Source organism: Urocampus carinirostris, chromosome 18 (assembly GCF_059441175.1).
Source record: "Urocampus carinirostris isolate Australia breed hairy pipefish chromosome 18, RoL_Ucar_1.0, whole genome shotgun sequence".
NCBI lineage: Eukaryota > Metazoa > Chordata > Actinopteri > Syngnathiformes > Syngnathidae > Urocampus > Urocampus carinirostris.
Genome location: NC_142366.1, coordinates 13,281,606 through 13,306,598, shown reverse-complemented (window position 1 = coordinate 13,306,598; position 24,993 = coordinate 13,281,606). Strand labels below are relative to the sequence as shown.

Here is a 24,993-nt window from a genome sequence, read left to right as displayed (position 1 = left end):
TGGGCAGTAGGATTGGGCGACTCTATACACACCTCTTCTCCCACCTCGCCTAGTCCCGCTTTCACCGAAGGTAAATATTTTGGTACAGACGCTCCCCTACTTACGACCATTCGACTTGCGTAAAACGGTAGATACGAACATTTTTTTCGGGATGACGAAAAATCTCCAGACATTACTGTAAGTTAGATTGTGTATTGTGTGCACTTTTTTCCAAGTACAGGACATTACTGTAGTGATACTTTCCGCCGCTACCAGCCTGTGGTGCGCTGTGAGAGGTCACCCAGCATCCACCCTGAAGAAGAAATACAGCTTTTACTTCCTGGTTCGTGTTTAAACATTATAACGTGTACTGCATTGCTAGCACGCTAAGAACTTTGACGTTTTTATTGTTTAATATCTTGTGCATCCATTCAATATGGTTGGTGTAGAGAAGAGGTGAGCTGTTTATTTTTAAACGAAAGTGGAATAAGAAAGCTTGATGTGGTTGAGGAAATGGTCGGAACGCTTTTTTTCGGACACTTTTTACCACGGAGAAGTACCTCTTGGAGCGCATCATCCATAAGTAAGTTAAACTCAACTTTATTTATCTTTAAAGAGCATATTATTTCATGAAACGTTTTTTTTTTCCAGTACAGAACAATAAAGGTTACTTATACAAGCCTTAAACATACAAAATATAGCACTGAAGCAACTTAGGAACAATTTCAACTTACGAACGATTGTCCGGAATTTCGTTCGTAAGTAGGGCGGCGTTTGTAGCCTTAGATTTTACAAAAGAACTTTGCTCGCATCTTGTTTTCAAACCATTGTTCAGGACAAAACGTGAGCCTCAATACCTTTAAGTAACTGCAGAGCGGAGACAAATTTTAATTGGTATATTCATATTGACATGGGACACAGACGCTGAAATAATATGTGCTGAAGAATTAGCTTATGACTGGAGAGCAGGTTTGGCGGTTTAGTTTAATGTTTTCTCAAAACATTTCATGTGGTTCTTTCTCAAAAAAATATAAATATTTTTGATTTTATAGCCGCTTTGGTCAAAAAAGTTCCGGGGGCGGCACGGCGGGTGGGTGGTTTAGCGCGCAGCCCCACAGTGCAGAGTTTCAGGGTTCAAGTCCAGCTACCGCTACCTCTCTGTGCGGAGTTTGCATGTTCTTCCCATGCCTGCGTGGGTTTCTTCTGGGCACTTCGGTTTCCTCCCACATTCCAAAAACATGCATTATCAGGTTAATTGGGCGGTCCAAATTGTCCCTAGGTGTGAATAAACGAGCGAATTGTCTGTCCCTGTGTGCCCTGCGACTGGCCGGCAACCAGTTCAGGGTGTCCCCTGCCCACCGCCCGAAGATAGCTGGGATGGGCTCCAGCGCCCCCCCCCCCCCGACCCTACTGAGGATAAGCGGTGCAGATAATGGATGGAGGTCCGTGGCCCCTGTTTAAGGACACCATCCTCTTTGAGCAACACAACATGGGTGTGCGGTGCAAAAACAAAATCACAGCTCAAAGACTTTCTTTTGACTTTGTTTAGCATCATGTATACACTCTAGCGGTATATCTTTTTAAGATCTCCAGGGGGGTGCTGACTTTTAGAGTTCGGGGAAGACTGAAGCCACAATCTTGACAGTGACAAAGCGCCACAATTGTTTCATTTTCAACCAGCGAGCCGCCAGTCCATAACGTCTTTTAATTCACGTCCAAGGGTCCAAAGGACCTTGGAGCACAGTGGAAATCCGGGGACCGGTAATACTTCTTGCGGAAGGGAAAAAAAGAGACTTCTCCAAGGCAATAACAAAAGCACACTCGTTCAGAAAAGGATACTGGAAGGTAATCTGTTTTAAAGCTGCACTTTGGATGTCTGGCCGTTTTCAAATCTTCTAATCCATCTCGAGGAAGACGAGGATTGTGTAATTGTCGCCCAGAAATCGACTCGTGATCGATGGCATAGAGGATTTTTTTTCTTTTTAATCAGTAAAAGCAATTGTGGACAATAAATATGTAGAAGCAGACAACGCACCTTACTCACGTCCTAGCTTGATATTTTGCTGCTATCTAGTGTCCAAACGGAAAAATACAGTTGTGGGAAACAGTTATAAATTTGGAATGAAAGCTGGGGGAAAATGTAAAAAATAGAACAAAAAAACAAAAAACAGTTTAGTCATGTTTACTTTGTCTTGCCCTTAATCAAGATGCCGGCTTTTATTTATAAGTTATTTTCAAACTATTGCCTAAGTGAAACATATAAATCGCTAATAATTATATTAAAATATTTATACGATTTATTTGCATATCATGTTTTGATTTTATGATTAAACTTAAAGGGACAGTGTGTATTCTTTGACCCCTAGATGTCACTGTATAGTGTAGTGCAGGGGTCTCCAACCTTTTTCAAGCTGAGAGCTACTTTTTGTTACTAATTAGCACCCAGTTTGATTTGCATTTCTGAAATAAAAACTTATGATATTATTACTATGTTATTGCTAAATTGTTACCAGGTTAATTGTTGGATTAAATGGACTCAGTTAACCCATAAAAAAATATTTTCTCAAAAGAAATCACAATGACCCAGCATTGGTAATCTATTTTCCGCGGGCACCTCAGCTGTCCTTAGGGGATATTCTGGTGCTCACGAGAACCCTTACTGTCGTGCAATAAAAACGAGTGCTAAAAAGCACAATGAAAAAAACAAATTACAGAGACTCAAAGTTACCAAAAAACCCACAATTTAACTTCTCATTTCTTGCCCAGACTTTTTGAGTTTTTTGGGTACACGTAGAAGGTAAGGCTCATGTTATGTAAAAGAAGTTCTAATTTCTCGACCAACGAGTAATTTAAAGAAATGTACGCAAAAGCTCCCGTGTTCGAAGACCTAGTGGAAATATTTGTTGGCTGGAAGATGAATGGGCGCCACCAGGCTGTACTTACCAAAGACACACCACAGGAAATGGTGCTCTACAACCCGAGTGGTTAAAGGGAGCCAAACTCAATGTTTATATATATATATATATATATATATATTTATACTGGACTTAAACATTACTTCTTCAGTATTGCCCCGACTTTGTATATATATTATTTAAACCAATATGGTTTTTCTTTTATGAATGATGTTTTTTTTTTTACCATTAGGAAGCACTAAATAATACACACTGTCTCTTTAACATACTGTCCTCAATTGAGAATTTGCTGACCTTTAATGTTCAAATGAAAAAATGCAGTTTAAGGTTTTGAAGGTCTTTAAAAATAAACTTGTTTTGACATTTTTAGTGGTAATGATAACGGTACCAAAATTAATACGACTCAATTATAAATAAAACACATTGTATTGATTTTATTATTATGCATGGGCTTGTCTTTATTTTTCAGAAGGCAGACGTTATGCGGCTTGGCCTGGAAGCAAAAGGTCTCATGCTCCGCTATCTTTTCCAACAAGATACCCTTTGATTCTTGTGAGGTAAACCAAGAAAATGGTTAACAACAAACTGTTTTGGTGCAGGGCCTATTATTTTGTAATGTCTGACATGCGAATTGGCGGCCCTCTAAATAAGTTGGGTATTTTAAAACCGTTAGTTCTTCACCTGTTTGTGTATCTTGACTGATAAATCGATAATTGTATTTGTTATGGAGTAAACTGCCTTGCATGTTAATGGTACCTAAAGCCGGAATCCCAAACCCTATCTTTCTGTTTGATTTTGTCCGTGTGTTTCTTCTGTAGACTATTAAAAAGAAAACTCCGAAATCGGGGTATGTGTGTGTCTTGATTAAAGTATATTGAAACAAAATAATTCATTTAAAATTGCTATGTAGCCAATCCTTGAAATTATGAGACGTAAAAGGGTTTTCATTCGGTTGCCCTCAAATAATTATCTTAAAAACAAACATGATGCTCCAAAAAGGCAACACGAGTTGAAAAAGAAATAAACTCAGCTCTATAATTTAATTGGTCAATAAGATTTTGGTTAAAATAATTTATTGACCACCCACATGTATATGTATATATATAATTTGTTTTTAATTGAACTCATATGTCAATAATTTTTCGTAGGCAATTCTTTTTTTTAAGACACAGTCATAAAAAAGCAGATAACATAAGACTTACTTAGTACTTTAATTTGCTTTCATTAAATCAAAATTTTTTAATCCAATTTTGAATTAATTAGGTTTTATTTTTATATCACAATTTTATTTTATACATTTTTAAGTTTTATATTTTATATTTTTACTATTTTTTACTTTAATTGATTTTTGAATGATGTTTTTATGATTTATTTGTAGCAAAATTGTCGTAAAAAAAGATTACTCAAAATTTACTCAGTAAGTCAGTAAGTTGATAAAACTTGTGTATAGGAAATATTATAAACAAGGCTTACATGACTTGCAATATCCATATGAGCACAAAAACAATCAAATTTTATTTAAAAAACAGATTAACACAATCATCTTGTTTTTTGATTTGTGGGAAGTTATTTTTAAACGTTACATTATAATGATTATGCTGATCATAACTATTATAAATAATTTTACTCATCCCCGCGACCCTACTGAGGATAAGCGGTGCAGATAATGGATGGCTGGGTGGATGAGTGTCACTCATTATGTGAATCGTAAGTTTATTCTAAAGTCACAATATACGCCATCTTCATCAATGAACTCCCTTAAGTCTCACAAGATTGACATAATGAACCCTTAAAACAACAATTCATTTATAATATTTTGAATAAATATTGCAGGACAAATACATCGACACGGTTGAGGCTTCATAAATATCTATGTATTCATTATTTGAAAAATAATAAAGATAAATAATGCAGATTGCACCAAATGTGTTGACAAAATCCCCGTAGTCCTTATCAACTACAATCGTCTTCTTTTGGCTCATTTTTCTTGACCTCGCTATATCCTTTATCAGTCCTCCTGGACACAGAAAAAAAATGTGTTAATAAAAGTCATAATTGCTGTTGTTTTGTGTATAATGTAAATGTGATTAAAGGAAAAATCCATTTTTTTGCAGGATTTGTGGACTCACTCGAGCTGGACGTGTTCAGGAAGTTCAACATTGAGGGTCTCAGGCAGCATCAGGCAGAATCCCACCGCACTTATGGGTATGATGCCGTACACCAACATAGGGATGGTGGCATGGTAAACAACCAGGAGCCGAATCAGGGGTGCCAGGATGCCCCCCATTCGTGCGAACATTGAGTTCAGACCCACGCCACTCTGCCTATAGCAAGACACACAAAAGGTAAGAGAGCATTTAAAAAAACGATTTTGAGTTTAGGTGAAAACACTTCATTAGATGTGAAAAAAGGTGACAACTAAAGGTGGGGTGCGTAGTTTGACGTGTCCTTAAAAAGTGGAAAATTACGTATTTTCCCTATTAAGTATGTATTAACAATGCCCAACTGAGTGCAAAGATGCTTTATTTTCTATTGCGCCTATCTTTTTTTATCTTACTTTTTTCAGGCCTCTTTGGCGTAACAAATCCCCAAAAGAGTTGGTTCGAGTGCGTCTAAAAAAATGCACACACATGATGTGTGTTACTCTGCTGGCATCTACTGGCTTAAAGTAAAGGTTGCAGCCTTAAGTTTTCGAATGCCGCACCCCGCCTTTATGCATCACGCTCTCATGTACACTGCAAAGTAAAAAAATGGAGAAACATTTTTTGATCAAACACAACTAATAATGATCTTTCTGAGTAAGATATTCTTGTTCTGTCAGTCAACTTTGGTAATTTAAAGGTTCTGTCCAGAGGTTAAAACATTTCTACTTGCTGACTTAATTTTTCCGGCTTAAATCTTCATTGCAGCTTCTGTCCAGCTTTTTGTGTGGCGCGTGTACAGTCCAATCGCTAACCCAATCTCCAAGATGAAAAAAGAAGAGTTTATTCGAGCGCGTCTAAGAAATCCACGTACTTCCACACGCATCATGATTGAGATGACAGAGGCTGAAATTATGAATTAAGCCAGGAGATGGCAGCAGAGAGTAAGAAAGTTCCAAATTCTGTACAGCTCCTTTAAAGGTTTCACATTTCCTGAAAGTCCAGTATAAAAAAGCATACAATAAGAAAATATAACTATAACTTAAAGGAACAGTTAAACAATACTACCTTAAAAAACATTTGGGCGGACGGTGGAATACCACACCAGGGATAACCGAGCATGGACATTTTTAATATGCTTTATGTTAGTGGTATTTTTTGTTTTCTTTTTATTTCTAACTTTCATTAGAAATGATTCTGTTAAGTCTCTTTAGTAACATGATAAGTTCCTAATTATCATATAATATCTGGGTGGTACGGAAGTCTGGTGGTTAGCGCGCAGCTCCACGGTGTGAAGGTCAAGGTTTCAATTCTGGCTATCGCAGCCTCCCCGTGTGGAGTTTGCATGTTCTCTCCATGCCTGCGGGGGTTTTCTCTGGGCTCTCCAAATTCCTCCCAAATTGTCTCTAAGTTTGAATGAGTGAGCGAATTGTCTGTGCCTGTGTGCCCTAGACTGGCTGGCAACCAATTCAGAGTTTCCCCTGCCCACTGCCCGAAGATAGCTGGGATGGGCTCCAGCACCCCTGCGACCGTATTGAGGATAAGTGGCTTAGAAAATGGATGGATGAATTAAATATCTAAATCTGTCCTTTAAGAATATGTCCAGGAATTGGTATACAGTACTGTAAAATTTTGAGTATAAGCTATGACTTTTTCCTCAAGCTTTCAGTCCTGCGCCTTACGCAATGATGGAGCTAATCTATGCATTCTTTTCTAACGACGGGCTCCCGGGCAGTAAAGGTGAAAGTGAGACATGTGGAATATATGTGTCGATGAAGACGCAAGTTTAATGTAATTTCGCGTTTTGTGCATGAATAAAACCTGCATGAACAGACCCCCATCATGGAAAAGGTCTCAATCGAAATGGGAGGGCTAACTACCATATATGGAATAATTTTACGAGTTTGTTTATTTTTAAAGGGTAGTTTTTTAAGCAAAATGAATGAAATTCAAGAAGCAACGTCCAATGAAGCAGAAATGTTTAAGTTGAATTACCATCTATCTGTCAGTTTTATCGTGTGTTTTGGAATAAATATTTTACACGGTTGAATTCTATGGATTGCCCGAGATCTAACAAAGCCATTTTGGCGGACATTTTTAAGAAGTTGAATACGGCCCAGAGATGTACTAGTGAGTTATGCTGGCTTTATAGTTTGTTTTTATCTTATTTCATACCGATACTGAGTATATTTTAAAAATGTTCATCATATCTTGAATCCCAAGAGTTCAAGCTTTCCAACAATATGTGGCATGACTGGTGACATCGTACAGACACGTAATTGTTTATCAAAAGTCTGGCGCCCCACTGGCTGGCCTTCAGAACGTTAAGGGGTTAAAGTACCGTATATTATTTAAACGCTGTGTATCGCCTTTCTTTGTAAATATCTCATGTTTCAATGTGGGCACATGCGGCTTATAGTCAGGTGCGGCTAATATATATATACAAAACAGTTTTTCCTTTAAAAATCTACTGGGAGCTGCTTATAATCAATTGCGCTTTGTAGTCCAAATTTTGCGGTATATATGTTTCTTAAAAATATCAATTTAATAATAAAAGAATAATATATGAGTAACAGCATAGTAATAACTTTAGAGTTTTCATTTCTGAAATGCACCTCAAACTAGTAACCCTTACACTGATCTGAAACAAAGAACTTCTCAGCCTCAAAAAGTTTTATGACCCCAGCACTACATGATCGTTTGCTGACACTCACATGGCTCCTCTCCCATTAAAACCATACAGTCGTTTAGTTTTGGATTCATATCTCCAACAATTTGGAGAAAACTCGATTTGGCATAATTAAACCTTGTCCTTTATCTACCTTACCTTAGTGTGGTGGGGTACAGCTCTGCCGTGTAAACGTAAACAATGCAATAACAGCCGGTGGCAACAAATTTCCCCAGTATGGCTATGACTGTTGTAACCAGAGGAAGTTCTGAAAAAAATGTGAAACATTTTTTTTTAGTTTAAAAAAATAGAGAATAATTAATCAATTTTACATCTACAATAGACAAATATTTTTTCTGTGCCATTGATGGCAAAAAGATGTCAATTGTTTTACAATTTGAGGACAGACCCCCGGCATATGATGGCCCCACCTTACAGAGATTTTACTTTTTGGTGTGAGGTAAGATGTTTTTCTACTCTTCTCTACCAGATTCGCCCCACAATACAGCATCAACAGCAAAAAAATTTGCGGGCCCAAAAAGTGATCAAATTCAACTTTTGCAGGGTTTTCATGTTTATGTAGAGTTTGTCTCCAAGATGCCTGTGTTCTATTGGTCAAGGTCATACAAAATGCTGATCTGCTATTGATTTGCATCAAAACATAATTAAAATACTGATATGTTATTCACTGAACTAGCTCCCACAATTCCTTTCTTCTCATTCAGTTCAGAAGAAATATAAAATTCATTTTCCCTTTAAATTTATATTTGTTTGTAATGTTATTTAATCGTACACTTGTATATTACACATAAGTAATACTTACTAAAGGTACGATCAAGACTGAGCCTGAAGCAAACCCACATTTTTTTTTGTGAGGTCTTGGGGTGACTTTGGCCGACTCTTCCCCACCCCACCTCAGAATGGAATAATGTTACATTCCGTAGGTTTACGGAAGACTGGTAGCAAATGTGTCTTGGTTCACCTTTAGGAACAGCAACAACGGCGAAGCAAGCGGCCCCCCCAAAAAACAACAGAGCAGCCTCGCAGCGGCGCCTGCCGAAGAGGTTGATGATCTTCAAGGAACCCAAACGTGCAGGAATCTCCACCAGGCCAAAGACAAACTGCGTCAGGTAGATGTTAAGGCCGAAATTGCCCACATTGAGGCTCAGGCCGTAGTACAACACGCTAATTCCGAACCTGTCGTGCACAATGAAGATTTGTTTCTTTTCTTATTTTGCACCCAGGTTGCTTAGGTGTTAAACTCACCAGACGTAGCCCATGATGAGTGTTTTTCTTCTCAGGTAGGGGATTCTGAAGATGTCCAACATGCTGACTTTATTGTGTGTCTTATCCACCTCCATCTACAACACACATTTTTTAGCGTTCTATGGTTTTTAGATTGAATCATTCTTATCATTCTTTCCTAAGGGCTGCAACGATTAGTCTACTTTAGTGTTTATCAACTGGTGTGTTGGGACCCATAAGTGGGTGGCGCGCCTTTGCTTTGGCAAATTTATGCTAAGAAGAAGAAAAAATGGAGGGCTGATCACACTCCTTAACAATAAATGGCAATAATGCTCTGCTTGCTCTCTTCTTCCTATTCAATCATAGCATGTGAGATGGGCCACATATCATTCAGTCGCTTCTTCAAACTCATGCGGAATATTTCCTACTCTTCACGTCTTCTTTTTATTGCTCTAGATTTGTGGTTTTTCCGCTGCTGCTGTTTTTTTCTTCCTTCTTTCTTATAAACCTACATTCAACAAATAGGAAACATGTCTAAAACCAGATAAGCAGACAACATATACTCGATAAAATCAGCTATAATAGAGAGATCCAAGCCAAGATCGCTTTGATATAATAAATTACAAAATAGGTAAAAGTGCTGAGAAAATGCTAAACAAACAGATGGAACCAATTGGGGAGAATTAAAAAGGTCATCTTGCCATATCGACAGAGTATCAAAAAAAATCAACAACTACACAAAGAAATGGAAGAGAAGACCAAAATACTACAACATAAGGTACATTATTTTTAACAATGTGCTTCTCACATTGATTTAATTATTACAGGACTAAATGTTCAGCTGTGCGCGAGAAATACCAAAACATAGAGACAGTTGCTCAACATGTGATTTTTCAACATAAATATTGAACTTTCAGTAAATGAAGACCTTGGTGATCTCTACTATCAAATCCCACTGCGTCAGAAAGGAACCCCATTTGCTTAGCTATGGGTTTCCAACTCAATGGACAATGAAAATAAATACTGAAATCCCACAGAAGTCACGTCAAATGAAAAAAAACAGACTGAAAGAAAGCGGACGACAAATTGTAAAGTTTTTGTTGTCTCACAGATCCGAATAAAACACGGCTTATTAACAGGATGGAAAACCAGGACAGACTTATAAACAACTGAATACATGTCATGTTGCAATCCATCCATTAGCTGCACCGCTTATCCTCAGTAGGGTCGCGGGGTTGCTGGAGGCTAACCCAGCTATCTACGGGCAGTGGGCAGGTGACACCCTGAACTGTTTGCCAGCCAGTCGCAGGGCACACAGAGACAGACAATTCGCTTGCTCATTCACACCGGACCCGTCAATTAACCTAATCTGCATGTTTTTGGCATGTGCGAGGAAACCGGAGTGCCCGGAGGAAACCCACGCAAGCACGGGGACAACATGCAAACTCCACACAGGATTTCTTTTATATTTTTCCCTTTTATTTCTCTATTATATTTTCACTTTCTCACTTTGGACTGCAGTATTTTACTTTCTTCAGAAATAATTGTACAGCATACCACCTGATTAAGAGGACAAGAGGGAAAAAGAAAAATATATAAAACAAAATAAAACTTATATAATCTAACTGACATAAGTGTAAAACTAACAAATGAGTTATGATGATGAAAATTTAACTGTATAGTTAAAATAAGTGAAAGGAATACTCTTAACACCTAATATCTAAGTCATAATGAACAGACGACACTGAAGAATACCCTTGATCAGGTTCATGTCATCTGAGCTGCATAAAGCAATGAAACGGGGGCCGGGTGGGCGCTCACCTGGTCTGATCGGGCTCTTGGGGTTCACTCTAGGTGCACATCCAATCCCACTTTAAACTTTGAATTAACAATTCTTTTACAAGACACTGCGTGTTTCTCACAGGTTTTACACAATATATTGTTGTTAGAGAGTGAGGAGAATAATTTCTCAGAAACTGTAAAATAGTGTATATGTCGTGATTCAATTATGTGGTCATTTTTTAACGGATTAACAAGTCATTGTTAATATGATGTTAGATGATAATTTGTTCATATAATTGATTAAAGAAGTATCCAAAGTTATTTTAGGGATGGATTTCTTATAAGACACTGGCATCAACCTGTCATCCCTTTTTATCTGCTGATTTGTTCATTCGGTAATGTGATGGTTGTTGCAACATGACTGAAAGGAAAAAAAAAACCAAAATACAGTTAATGTTATACAACACAATCTCTGCTGAGAGTTTCTCTCTAGCAGTAACATACAGAAATTACAGCGTCAACATCAAATAAGCGTACTAAAACTTCTAAAGTTTGGGAGTACTTTGGCCTGGACGGGGCAAATGAAAAGACTACTGTCTAAGTTTGCATATCAAATCTTGCTTATCAAAGGAGTAGCTCTTTGATGCACTAACATTGAAAGAGAAAACAGGTCGGACACTTAAACATAACTGACTTCCTTCGTTGAGCATTAGTTCAGACTAAGCTTGAAAAACGTATTTAAAACTAAATGCATGCAGTCCTAAGAACAATCATCGTCATTAAAATTGTTTGATTTAAAGCTGTTAAGAATCGTTAAGTTCTTTTGTTACACACTTTAAATTTGACCATTGAATGTACTTCACAAAATGCACATACAATTTGTTTTATTCACTGTTCCACTGCTGCTGATGAGTCTGTTCTTGGTTCACAGGGATAAAAAGAGCGCATTTGGTTTTAGTTTATTCTTTATCTGCCTGTCCCTAAGACAATAAATTGACGGAGCTTTATTTATGGATTTATGCCTTTACTACCCAAGCAATGTGCACTAAGCCATTTTTATTTCATTTCTGTACGATTCTGTGTTATGTTCAGTAAAAGATGTAGGTTTCATTGTACCCATTTATCACGATTTGCCACATAATTCAATCAACCCAATGCTAAATTTAAGAAATAAATAGTAATTATCCGATTTTTTGACGAATCATTTTGATTGTGTCTAGTCGACTCTTAAAATAGTCGATAATTGCATCCCTATTCTTTACCTTCTCCAGCAGGTTTTTGGACACCTTCCTGCCATTGACTTTTGCAGCCCTACGAAGTTCCTTTAAGGCCTCCTCCTTCTTGCCCTGGGAGATGAGCCAGCGAGCTGATTCCGGCAAAACCCTGGAAGGGTTCAAAGGCACGTCATATTATTCAGCTTCACTGATTCCGTGCAGGGACGTTATAAATAGGCTGCCAAGCGTCTCAAAACAGCACCAACCAGTAAAACGCAACAAGGACGAGGAGAAGAGGGCCATAGAGGACCAGCTGAAGGGTCTTCCAGTCGCGGATCAAATAGGCGATGCCAGACAAAAGCATGAGGCCGATGGGATAAAAAGTTTGGCAGATGATGGTGCAGAAAGCAAATTTGGATGATTCGCACCATTCGCCGCCTTCAATAAAACACAAGACTGTTACAATTTGGTAGGCAACAAGCGGCTATGGAAACACAAACGGCTCTTTGGCGTGCCCTCATGTGTTTTGGCATTTTTAAAAAAATGTTTGATATCGGAAAATTATATGGTTTCTGTAGGTGGACAAACACGACACAAACAATGTTCTCAAATGTTCTCCAATGACTATAGTCATATACTGTATACAGAATATATCCAATATATATACAGTAGATATATCTAGGTCCAATGTGGCTCTTTCAACATTTTGGGTTGCCAACCCCTGGACTAAGCAATCATTTGACTTGATTAATTAATTATTTTATTTTTTTAATGGATTTATTTATTTAAAATATAGGGGGGAATCGAAACATGTTTAAAGGAGTAAGAAAAGGTAGTTACCTTTTTGCACTCCTAATCAATGAGTTAGTATTGTCATTATTATGAGGCAGAATTTACCAAGACCTTACCCACTTTTAGGGTTCTGAGATTAGATTGTCAAGAGAGATGTTTGTTTTCCTAATGCATCCAATTAATTATTAAATTCCATCAATTTATGGAAATAATTGTCTTTTTCATTCTTAATTAGATAATTCTTGTTTTGAAGCATGTATAAAAAAAGAATACAATACATTACACAAAAAAAGTCATTAAGTGTTCCAAAAAGAAGTTCGTAGTTTATTTTTCTTAACTCCTAATCAGATACCCACTAACATTGAATGTGATCTGGGATTAGGGCGTGAAGAGACAGGGTTATTTAAAAAAAATAAAAATAATTGATCACATTGATTTTATCAATCAATTCTTTATTTTTATGAATGATATATATTTATTCTCAACCATATGCAAAACCAAAAAACACCCAGAAGACATAAAGTGATAAAAATCAAATGTTGAAAAAGGAGTTATAAGCAGTCGTAATATTTCCCTCCAATGAAGGAATTAATTGTAATGTTATTATTGTGAAGCAGAATTCAAAATCATTGGACAGTTAATACGTCAATAGACAGTTTAGTTTTTCAAATCAATCAATTGACCTAATCAATCACATTGATTCTATTAATTTGTCTTTTTTAATTGGCTAAAACACGATATAGTGGGTAGGAATCTAAAAAATGAAATTGAGATGGCGCTGATGATAAAAATATCGTACTAACCCGTTAGTCGTGGAATTCAAGCAACATTTTTGCAAGCTACTTCTAAGTAGTGAAGTAGATATTAAAGTAGAATCCGAATGGAGACTAAAATCCTGAAATGGTGTTAATATTTAATGCTGTTCTGGCCTGAGAGAGTGGAATGTATTCCCTGGAAATATTTCTTAGTCAACAAAACAAAAGTGCTGAGTCCGCTTTTTTAGGCATTTTTCACATCTAGGGTAATTACATGACTGCCTCTGAATGATGGTGATCATATCTAAGCTCCTTCCCCAAGCAGTTGTACCAGGATTGGTCATTAACGGAAGCCTGAGCAACTGTGATGTCATCCTCACTTGACGGCATTCTCATATTAAGCTTGCAAGACTAACTTTCTCTTTATGTATTTAAGAGCCTTTGCTCTTTCTCTCCAGAATTCTAGACATGCATACCTATGACAAAAGAGTTGTTTTGGATTCCGGCCAAGGACGCACCACACAGGAACTTGAAAACCATGAAAACGTAAACGTTGGGAGAATAGGCAGTGCTGACGCCAAAAAGGCCAAGAAAGAGGATGCTCAGCAAGATTGCAAAGCGCCGACCAAACCTGGAGAGAAAAAATGGGGCTGAATAGGGAACCCATGTCGTGAGTAAAAAAAAAATTGAAAAAATGGGCAAATTCATATCCATATCAGACAATGATGCTCATGTTTTGTTGCCTTCTCATGTCATAAAATGATCTGCTCAGCATGTACTATCGTTTGATGATTTTTGTCATTCATTTTTTTTGAGCTTACGCTGCACAAAATAATTGGCAAAACATTTAGCTAATTTTAAGTAGTATTATTCTTAGATAAATGAAATGGAATAACAAATATAAAATGAAATTAACCGACCTCACATCCAGAGCACGTCTCACCCCATCCATCCAACCATATTTGGGCCTTCCTCTCATTCTATTTTCCACTACTTCTGCACTACACTTTTCATCTGTCCAAAAACATTTTCATCAAACCTCTGAGCAAGATCTCCCACCACAGCAGTTCTCCGTACATCCTCATTCCTTAACCTTTGCATTCGTGTCACTCCACACATACAACGCAAACATCTCATTTCAATGACATTTAACCTATTTCGCTCATTTACTCTCAAACCCCACTCAACGGAGCTATAGATCACTGTTGGCACCACCATGCCTTCAAACAATCCTCACTTTGCATCCATTTGCTGATCTCTATATTTGAACAATCTGTTCAGCATATCCATTGCCTTTCCCTCTTACCCACCCTCTTCTTCACATCCTCCTCTGAACCCACCACCTGCTGCCACTAACGTACCCAAATACTTAAAACCATCTACCTTCTGCAACTTTATGCCATTCAAAAAAATCTATAATCAAAAATCAAAAATCCTCGTCATCTCTCAAACATATCATTACCTTACCCTTGTCTGCATTCTCCTTAAGCTTGCTTCCTTTACACGCTCTGTTAAACTTGACTCCCAAAGCACTCCCAGGCTGCAGTCAGCCACCAAAGCAGTGTCATCTGCAAAGAGCAGCTGACTTACATGCTACCCACCCTTACACACAATATCCGCTCTCCCTGCTTTTGGACGCTCCCCGGGAACCTCTCAATTCATATACAAATTGAACAGCCAAGGTGACACCCTTGCCTCAAACCCAGTTTAAACAGAGCCCACTCGTTCACTTCACTCCCCACACTCACACATGCTCTACTATCCTCATACAAGCATAGCACAGCACGAAGCTGGTCTCTCCATGCTAGTTTTTTTCATGCACAAAGCTTGGAGTTACATTAAACATGTGCCTTCCTCGACACATATATTCCACGTGTCTCACTCTTACCTTTACTGCTCAGGCGCCCCTGTCGGCCATTAGAAAAAAATGCATAAATCAGACGCATCATTGCATAAGCCGCAGGGTTCAAAACTTGGGGGAAAGTCGCGGCTTATAGTCTGAATTTTACGGTACTTAGAAGTAAAAACATATATAATTTGCACCTAGAGTATAAGTCATATTTTTGGGGCAAAGTTTATCTGATAAAATCCAAGACCAAAAATATACATGTCATCTTGAAAGGCAATTTAGAATTAAAATAAAATAGTGACTAAGTGTACGGTATACTAATGTTACATGATTGACTTCCCTGGCAATGTCAGTAATGACGTATCATTATCTATCTATCTATCTATCTACCTTGGTCATATCCCTCAAGAGGGGTGACCGACAGCAAGACAAACACATACAATAACAAGAAAATAGAAAGGAAAAAAACACCCAAACAAGTTAGGCACCTCGGCACCTAAGTTGGTCATGCTTTCGTCCCTCCAAAGTTATTCAGATAACTCTAGCATAAAGAAGATGCTTACCAACCCTGTTTTACTCCAGAGCAGTAAATACAATAAAATCTTCAGTCTCTATGTCACTTTTACGCATATAAATTGCACCAGGGTATAAGTCGCAACCTCGGCCAAACTTTTAAAAAAGCTGAAAATTCTACTCCTAAAAATACGGTAGTACCTGTCAGCCATGACACCTGACGAGATGTTCCCGATCAGAAATCCAGCCATGTAAAGAGACTGAGATGCCTCAATCAACTTACTTCTTTCGCACACCAGATTAAACTAACGGAAAAACATAAAACCGTCACAAAAAAAGGGGAAGTACGCTTCACTGTTGCCATGGCGACCACCCCCCTGCCTCACATCCGTCACGGCGCTTGACGCCCCATCTGGCACTTGGATTTCAGATCCGTTTAAGCATCTTGTGGTCGCATTTAGCCCGTAAAGCAAGATTGTCTCCAGGTCGGACTCCACTGGCTCGAACATGAGGCAGCTCTGAAAGCTTCCGTCTGCATTGACCGGGACGGTCAGCTCCTTTTTCTCCTGCCATGTTAAATTAGCATCGCCCCGCTGCAGAATCCAGTCTGTGTTACAGAAGTTGGGAAAGTGGAGCCCTGTGAAAACCTGCCCGATGATGTCGAAAGCCACAAAAACATTCGGGATGCATAAAGCGGCCACCAAGCGCTTCTGAAAAGCGCCGAACTCGCCGATCTCCTTGAGGATGTCCGCAAAGGTGCTCATGGCGACTCGACTGCAGACTAACGTGCAAAGTTGATTCTTTACAGTCTGTCCTGTTAATGTTTAACCTCACAAGTTTTTTTCTCTTATCGCAGGGATCTGCTTGACAGTAAATTACGCAACTTTAAAAATCAGGAAAACTGCTGACCAGCAGCGACCAAAATGATTTGTTTTTTTCCCTTATTTTTTCACGGTTGGAACAACAGTAATTTATTAACATTTTTTATCACGTTAGGACAAACTCCAGTCGACCAAGAAACATTCTATTTATGAAGTAGGTGACCTCTTAGTCCACTGGTCGGACACCTTTTCTGTAACACCGGGGTGCTCCTAAGGAAAGCTGAGGTGCGCGCCGATCTCTTCTGAATATAGCTCACCATTATGATTTTCTAGTAAAATAATTTTTTTAGTGGTTGACTGAGTCTATTCAACCCTACTTCCAATAACTAACCTGGTAATAACATTGTAATTAAATAGTAACAACCGCACAGTTATAACATGATAAATTGCTATGTTAATGAATAAAAACTTTTTTTCAAACATAAACAAAACAACAAAAAAACAAGTCAGAAACAATGTTTACGTAACATGTCCGAAAAGGAGTACCAAGAAGCGTCTGCTTAAGTACAAAGAAGCAAATTGCTTAGTTATAGAGACGCATATCAAACTGGGTGCCCTTTGTGCTAACTAGAGACAAGAAATAGCTCTTGGTTTGAAAAAATTAGAGATCCCTGGACTGTAGTCTCATATCCCTGCCAAATAATAACATGAAATGTTATCCCTGCATCCCTAGTGGTTAAGGGATCCACCCACCCACACCCAATAATAATAAACACAACAACATTAATAATAAGCCCAAGTTCACTATGTCAACACTAGACCACTAGGGATCTAGATAACAGAGGAAAAGGCACTAGATTTTATCTCATCATCACATTAATTTTACTCACGATAGCACGTTGCACAACTGTCATGATTACTAACTCTGATCACCTGGAGCAATCATGTGGGCGCCTTCTGATAGGCTGGCACTTCTCTCTTAAGCGCGCTGCGCCCAGAGTTCAGTGTCAGAGTGTACATTTGGTAACTCTGTGTGTTTCTCCTGATATCCCGTTTATTTAAGAACTCAGCTTACCCGTTCCTGCCTGCCTCCTATCCGACCTGTTTGCGTCCCACGCTTCGATCTCCTCTCCAGCCCCGGTAAACACGACCTGCCTGACTTCCGCACTTCGTTTCCGGACTCGTTCCGAAGTGTTCTCCCTGGCGCCTCTGCTGACGTCTGACGGCCATCACGTCTCCCGCAAGCCCTGAACGCTTCCTTAAACAAAGAACTAAAATGAATGCTCTGGGGTTTCCTAGTCTGTTCTGCCTTCCTGATAACAGCGTTGTTCTGGCTAAACTCTTTACCATAATGTTCCTTTACAACGTTGTACAACGTGGCGCAGTGAGTACAAATAGTGCGATTTATAAGATAAAGCACATGTGTCAAACTTGTGCCCCACTGGCCCCTTAGACAATGCTGAGATTAGCTCAAAATAAAAATAAACGTCAAACAATGACTTGCAGTTTTAAGTATGTCCACGAGATGTTGCCAAAAACAAGCGGCATTCCCAAAGCTTCATTTTTTTGTCTACCATTAATTAACCAGAGAACATTGAGAAAACCCATTTTTTGGTTAATATTCTTAACCCTTGTGGTATAATGAAATATATAGAACACATCACACAAATTTGACATAAATTGTAGAAGTATTTTAAGTTTGATAATTAGGGTATTTTGGAATATTTTTTTACTTCCAACCAATCAAAATGTTCAGTGGCATCAGAGCTATTTATTCATGCAGTTATTATTTTTTTCTTCGTAGTTTTTGCCCTCCTTGTCAGTAAAAGCAGTACTGTGCTATGACCAAAACTTACTAGGTTGGATATAAATGTATAAAAGAAAATTGAGTTGAAAAATTTCCTATCACAGGAAAAAATCAAAGAGAAACAGATTTTTTTTAAAAATCTATGCCCATTTTTGGCGACCCTACTGAGGATAAGCGGTGCAAATAATGGATGGATGGATACCCTTAACATAGAAAGAATATTTAAACAACAATTTTTGAGTTTTGATAACTATGTCATTTCAGATTTTGTTTTTTACTTTCAACCACTCAAAATGTTCAGTGGCGTAATAGCGATCCATCAAACAAGTGATTTTCTCATTCTATTCCTATATTGGCAAAGAGCTCCTCAACAACAAACAAAGAAAATGCCGTCTCTGGCCTGCTGATCCAGGCTACTGAAAAAAAGCATAGGGCTAGGCGCGGGAACTTGCGTAGGGAGCTACTTCGTTGGTTGGATGCTACTGTCAGAAAACCAGAACAGACCAGTGGATCCCAGAGCATTCGTAGTAGTCTTTTATTAAGGAAGCGTTCAAGGCTTGCTGGAGACGTGATGACCGTCAGACGTCAGCAGCGGCGCCGGGGAGATAACTTCGAAAAATGAGTAGTCAATCGTAGTGCGGAAATCAGGCAGGTCGTGTTAACCGGGGCTGGTGAAGAGATCAAAACGTGGGACGGAAACAGGTCGGATCGGAGGCAGGCAAAAATCAGGTAAGCAGAGTTCTAAACGAACGGGATACCGGGAGAAACACAGAGTTACAAGAATGTACGCTCTGACACTCCCCTCAGGGCGCAGGGTGCTTAAGAGAGGAGTGCCAGCCAATCAGAAGGCGCCCACCTAGGCGCCACATGATTGCTCCAGGTGATCTGAGTTAGTAATCATGTCAGCTACGTCACTTTTTCATTTTTCGAACTCCATACTGTATGATCAGTGCTGCCAGATGGATCCTGATCTTGCTAGACCTCAATATTGGAGGCTCCCTCTTACCAATTGGAGCCATCCTTCTCAGTGTTGTTGTCAGACACAGGTTGATAATCGGGCGATAACTCCCCTGATGACTCATGTTCTGACGTCTCAGAACCTGAATGGTGTTCGGTGTCCTTTGGCAAAATTGCTCGAAGGACTTCTTCTTTGGTGAAATTCTAGCCATTTCTGCACTCTGTAGCATCATACTCACTCTGGTGGTTGGTTGAATTAGCTCAAATATCACCACCCCTTTGTAATGACCAATCATTCAGTATTTGAAATCTGAGACAATCTCTATGCAAAGTATCCGTTTGAAATAAAGACGTGGGCATCATGCTTATCCCCTTAACAATTTGGCTTTATAGTTTTCGGGTACCTTGTTTCAGACTGATTGTGATGTAGATTTTGAAATGGTCAGCATATTTTGAATCCCAAGAGTTTAAGCTTTCCAATAACATGTGGGATGACATATTTCAGTGACTGGTGACATACAGAAACGGTAAAATACAGACACGTCTTTGCCTCTCTACAGTCTGACTGACTGCCGGCAATTTCTGGGATATTGCGTAGATGGACAAAACTCAAAACACTTTTTTTTTTAAAACAACTCTGCCAGTTATGTTTGGAAGTCTTCACCAAGTGCTACTAAGATGCAAACCAGAAATTGTTGTAGAAGTCTGCACTGTTTGGAACATACTACAACAGTTTCACATTTTCACACTCGTGCACATTTTTTTCTAGTATAAAATGGTGAAAGTAAGAAAAGGATTGCTTCTTAAACAGTTTGCCAACCAAAAACCCCCAAAAGATGAAAAATAAAACGTTTATTGCAGATAGACACGTACGTGCACACGCAACACAAGCATCTTGACAGAGACTGCAATCATGATTTCAGACAGCAAATGGTGTCAGTGAGTCAGCAATTTTTCAATTTGCAACACCTTTAATTATCAGGTACTTTTATTCTGTGGTTTTATTTTATCTTTCTGATTATAACTTTTCAAACAGTGAATATGTCATGGGCAGATAAAACTATTATTCAAATAAAATATCCAAATACTAGCCATAAAAAGTATTCATTAAATGCATAGGAAATAACATAAAAATGTGAATGAAAACATACAGACATTGCCATTATATACAGAAAAACTAACACAAAAAGTATACAATAGAATACAAATAAAAAATGTGTTGCCATGACAATGGAAAACACATCTCTCACTGTCCACATCGACTATAACGCTGTGCTTTTCTCTTCAGTTTTCCCGTCATCTTCATAATGTTTGTTATTCCTCCTGAATAAACATAAAAAAATGTCCAATATTAAAAAACACAAATCTACAGTTGGGCCCGGAACACATTACAATAATGTAATAAATATGAGGTTTAAGTGCACAATCTCAGCTGCAATTTGAGACTCCCCACATCAAAATCAGAATTACGGTTTGGGCATAATAGCCCTTTACACTCTTTATATCCCCTTTAAGGGAAATAATTTACCGTAATTGGACAACTGACTCAGGGTTGTAATTGACTCGGAAGGCTCCTCCATTGTTAATTTGTCATTAATTAAGTATGGTAAAAGGTGTGTAGTTTCGCATTTGGAAGCTGTTGTTGTGACCACACGTCATGGCGGCGGCTGGATCTGTCTCCCGCATTTCCATCAGCATGTAAACTTTGCTACAAGAGGTAGGAACACATTAGACCTGGCCTACACAAACATCAAAGGTGCATATAAAGCAGCCCCCCGCCCCCATCTTGGCTCATCAGATCACCTTTCTATTATGCTAATTCCAGCATACAAGCCCCTGCTGACCAGAGAAAAACCTACAGTGAAGCAGGTGAGGGTGTGGTCTGAGGGGGCAATGGAGGTACTACAGGACTGCTTTGATTGCACTGATTGGGACATGTTTAAATCGGCTGCCACTTACAACAACAAAATAAATATAGATGAGTACGCCATTTCTGTGTCAGCCTACATCAGTAAATGCGCAGAAGACGTCAGCAATAACAAAACTATATGCACCCGTGCCAATCAGAAGCCCTGGATGACTGCTGAAATACGAAAAAAACTAAAAGTACGGAACCTTGCCTTTAGATCTGGTGACAAGGAGGCGCTGTTATCAGCGAGGGGTAACCTGAACCGGGCTATCAGACTAGCAAAGCGAACGCACAGTCAAAAAATCCAGGAACGTTTCCTCAGCACAACCAACACCAGGGATATGTGGAAAGGCATTCAGGCCATCACCAGTTACAAGCCAACCACCGCCCCAGTGCAGAACACTAGCATGGACTTCTGAATGACCTCAACAAATTCTTTGGAAGGTTCGAGGCACAAAACGGCACCCCTGCAGCGAAAGCGGTTCCAAATCAGGGCGAAAGAGCACTCCACCTGGACTCATCTGACGTGAGGAAGACCCTGAGAAGGGTCAACACAAGGAAGGCTCCAGGCCCGGACAACATTCCGGGGCGGGTACTTAGGGAGTGCGCCGATCAGCTGGCTTGTGTACTAACAGACATTTTCAACACCTCGCTAGACCAAGCCAAAGTACCATCATGCTTCAAATTTGCCAACATCATCCCAGTGCCAAAGAAACCCCAGATCTTATCACTCAACGATTACCGGCCCGTTGCACTGACTCCTATCATAATGAAGTGCTTTGAGAGACTGGTTAAAGAGCACATCACCTCCAGTCTCCCCTCCTCATTCGACCCCTATCAGTTTGCCTACAGGACAAACCGCTCCACCAGGGATGCCATCTCCTCTGCGCTTCACCTGAGCCTGACACATCTAGAGGAGAAGAACACCCATGTGCGGATGCTGTTCCTGGACTTCAGTTCAGCATTCAACACCATCATCCCACAACATCTGGTGGACAAAATGAGACTCCTGGGTTTCAACACCCCCCTGCGGAACTGGCTGCTGGACTTCCTCTGTGACAGACCCCAATCAGTGCGGATAGGTCAGAACAGTTCAGATGTCATCTACCTCAGCACGGGCTCCCCCCAAGGCTGCGTCCTAAGCCCCTTGCTGTTCACCTTGATGACACACGACTGCGTCCCTAGGTCCGCCACAAACCACATCGTGAAGTATGCTGACGACACAACAGTGGTGGGCCTCATCAGGGATGACAACGACCTGGCCTACAGAGAGGAGGTGGAGCAGTTGGTGGGCTGATGCAGGGACAACAGCCTGGTCCTGAATGTCGACAAAACTAAAGAGATCATTGTCGACTCTAGGAAAAACCAGCCCAACCATGCCCCACTTTGCATCAACAACAAGGCTGTGGAGGTTGTCAGCAGTATCAAGTTCCTAGGGGTGCACATTACAAACAAACTCACCTGGTCCGTAAACACTGCATCACTGGTTAAGAGGGCACAGCAGCGCCTGTACTTCCTGCGGAGGATGAGGAGAGCCCACCTGCCCCCACCCTCCCTCATTACATTCTACAGGGGCACCATAGAGAGTATCCTGACCAGCTGTATCTCTGTGTGGTGTGGAGGCTGCAGCGCTACCGACTGGGGTAGTGTGAGGAGGGTAACGAGGACAGCAGAGAAAATAATCGGGACTACACTTCCCTCCATTCAGGACATTGGCCAGAAGCACTGCCTATCCCATGCTAAAAACATTACCGGGGACCCCTCTCACCCCCATCATAGACTGTTCACTCTGCTAGCCTCTGGGAAGAGGTACTGCAGTGTGCGGTGCAGGACCACCAGGCTCCGCAATAGTCTAGTCCCCCTGGCCATTAGACTGTTAAATGGTCAATCTAACATATAGTTAACTTAAATCTAAACGGCTGCTAATCTGACTTTTGCACTACTGGCAGTTTTTTTTATAGCTTGCCACTCCTTGCACATTGCTCTCTGCACTATTGTAATTCCAGCGTTATTGTTACAGTGTTAATGTTACTGTGTACCTGACTTGTTAACCTGACTGCCCATTTTGCGCATCTGGTTAGCTACTCTTCTTGCACTATCGGCACTATGGTAAAATACTATACGTAGCCAAAATACAATACAACATTATTTATATCTGTACATTCAAGGAAACTGTGGGGGTCAGATGCATCGACATTTCGTTCTGTATACACGTGTACTAGAATGACAATAAAGTAGATCTGAATCTGAATCTGAATCATGCGTTTAAAGGAGCTCTCAATGGAGGTGAAGCAGAACATCCTGCAGCCTCAGTGGAAGTGTTTAAATATCGGCTTGAAACACATTTTTATTCAATAGCATATGAATGATGTTGACCTCAAGAAGGTGTCAACCGGAGATTCTTTTATGACCTATATTTTATGTTGATGGGTAGCACGGCGGCGCAGTGGTTAGCGGGTGTGCGGCACAGTTCTGAGGTCATGAGATCGGACCTCCTGTGTGGAGTTTGCATGTTCTCCCCGTGCTTGCGTGGGTTTCCTCAGGGCACTCCGGTTTCCTCCCACATTCCAAAAACATGCATGTCAGGTTTATTGGCCGTCTCTGTGTGCTCTGCGACTGGCCGGCTACCAGTTCAGGGTGTCCCCTGCCCACTGCCTGAAGATAGCTGGGAGGGGCTCCAGCACCCCTGCGACCCTACTAAGGATAAGCGGTGCAGATAATGGATGGATGGAAGGATGGATTTTATGTTGATGTTGTCCGTGTATTGTCTGTATAGCCCTTTGAGACTTCCGCGTGGTTAAGGGCTATACAAATAAACATGACTTGAGTAAAAAAGAAGACATTTATAAGAGAGACAACTGAATGCTTGGAAAAGCAAAATCAACAGTTTGGTACACCCAAGTAGAAAGGAATGCAATGGCGAGGTTGGCAATTTAAAAAGGCCTGGATATCTATGGAGGAAAAAGCACTGGTTAATCACAGAATACTCTCCATCTTATAGAAAAAACAAGTGAAGATCACTCTACAAGAAGTAGGTGTATCATCTCCAAGTCTAATATAAAGAGAAAACTTAATGAAAGTAAATACAGAGGGTTCACCAGGAGGTGCAAGGCATTCATCAGTCTGAAAAATAGGCAGGTCAGACTTGATTTTGCCAAAAACGCCTTAAGTAGTCAATCCAGTTTTGGAAAAGTTCTATGGACGAATGGGCAAACATAAACCTGAATGATGGTAAGAAGACATTTTAGACAATGATCCGAAGCATACAGCAAAAGCAACCCAGGGGTGTTTGGGGGAAAACAATGGGAAAATTTAGCAATGGCCAAGTCGTTTTCCAGATCTCAATCCAATCGAGCATTCTTTTCACTTGCTCAAGGCGGAAAGACCAACAAACAAGGAACCACTCAAGGCTTCTGCTGTATAGGCTTGGCCAAACATCAAAGAGAAGTAAACCCAGCATTTGGTATTGTCCATGGGTTCCAGACTTCAGGCAGTGATTGCCTCAAAAGGATTTGCAATAAAGTATTAAAAACAAACTTTTTTGTCTAGATTATGCCTAACCGTCCAATTAATTTTAAGCCCCTAAAACGTGATGTGTTCAGGAAAAAATGTAACCAAATGCTTCATTTTCAGTCAGATGTCAATA

The 24,993-nt window shown here is 39.8% G+C and overlaps 2 protein-coding genes across 2 annotated transcripts in view; both read right to left on the bottom strand.

Annotated features, from left to right (window-relative positions):
• Nucleotides 1-4,826: 4,826 nt before the first annotated feature.
• On the bottom strand, nucleotides 4,827-16,637 carry LOC148348410 (solute carrier family 22 member 13-like). Its single transcript, XM_088322478.1, has 10 exons — nucleotides 16,240-16,637; nucleotides 16,055-16,158; nucleotides 13,968-14,122; nucleotides 12,211-12,382; nucleotides 11,993-12,113; nucleotides 8,970-9,064; nucleotides 8,686-8,900; nucleotides 7,863-7,971; nucleotides 5,024-5,218; nucleotides 4,827-4,911 (listed from the first exon to the last, which is right to left on the bottom strand). The coding sequence occupies exons 1-10, from the start codon at nucleotides 16,615-16,617 to the stop codon at nucleotides 4,848-4,850; spliced, it is 1,608 nt and encodes a 535-aa protein (XP_088178604.1). The 5' UTR covers nucleotides 16,618-16,637; the 3' UTR covers nucleotides 4,827-4,847.
• A 3,798-nt stretch (nucleotides 16,638-20,435) lies between these two features.
• LOC148348409 (solute carrier family 22 member 13-like) overlaps nucleotides 20,436-24,993 on the bottom strand; it is a 22,486-nt gene continuing 17,928 nt past the window's right edge. Inside the window, exon 11 of the mRNA XM_088322817.1 lies at nucleotides 20,436-20,761. Within this exon, the coding sequence (XP_088178943.1) occupies nucleotides 20,701-20,761 (61 nt within the window). The 3' untranslated portion in view covers nucleotides 20,436-20,700. The remainder of the gene's footprint in view (nucleotides 20,762-24,993) is intronic.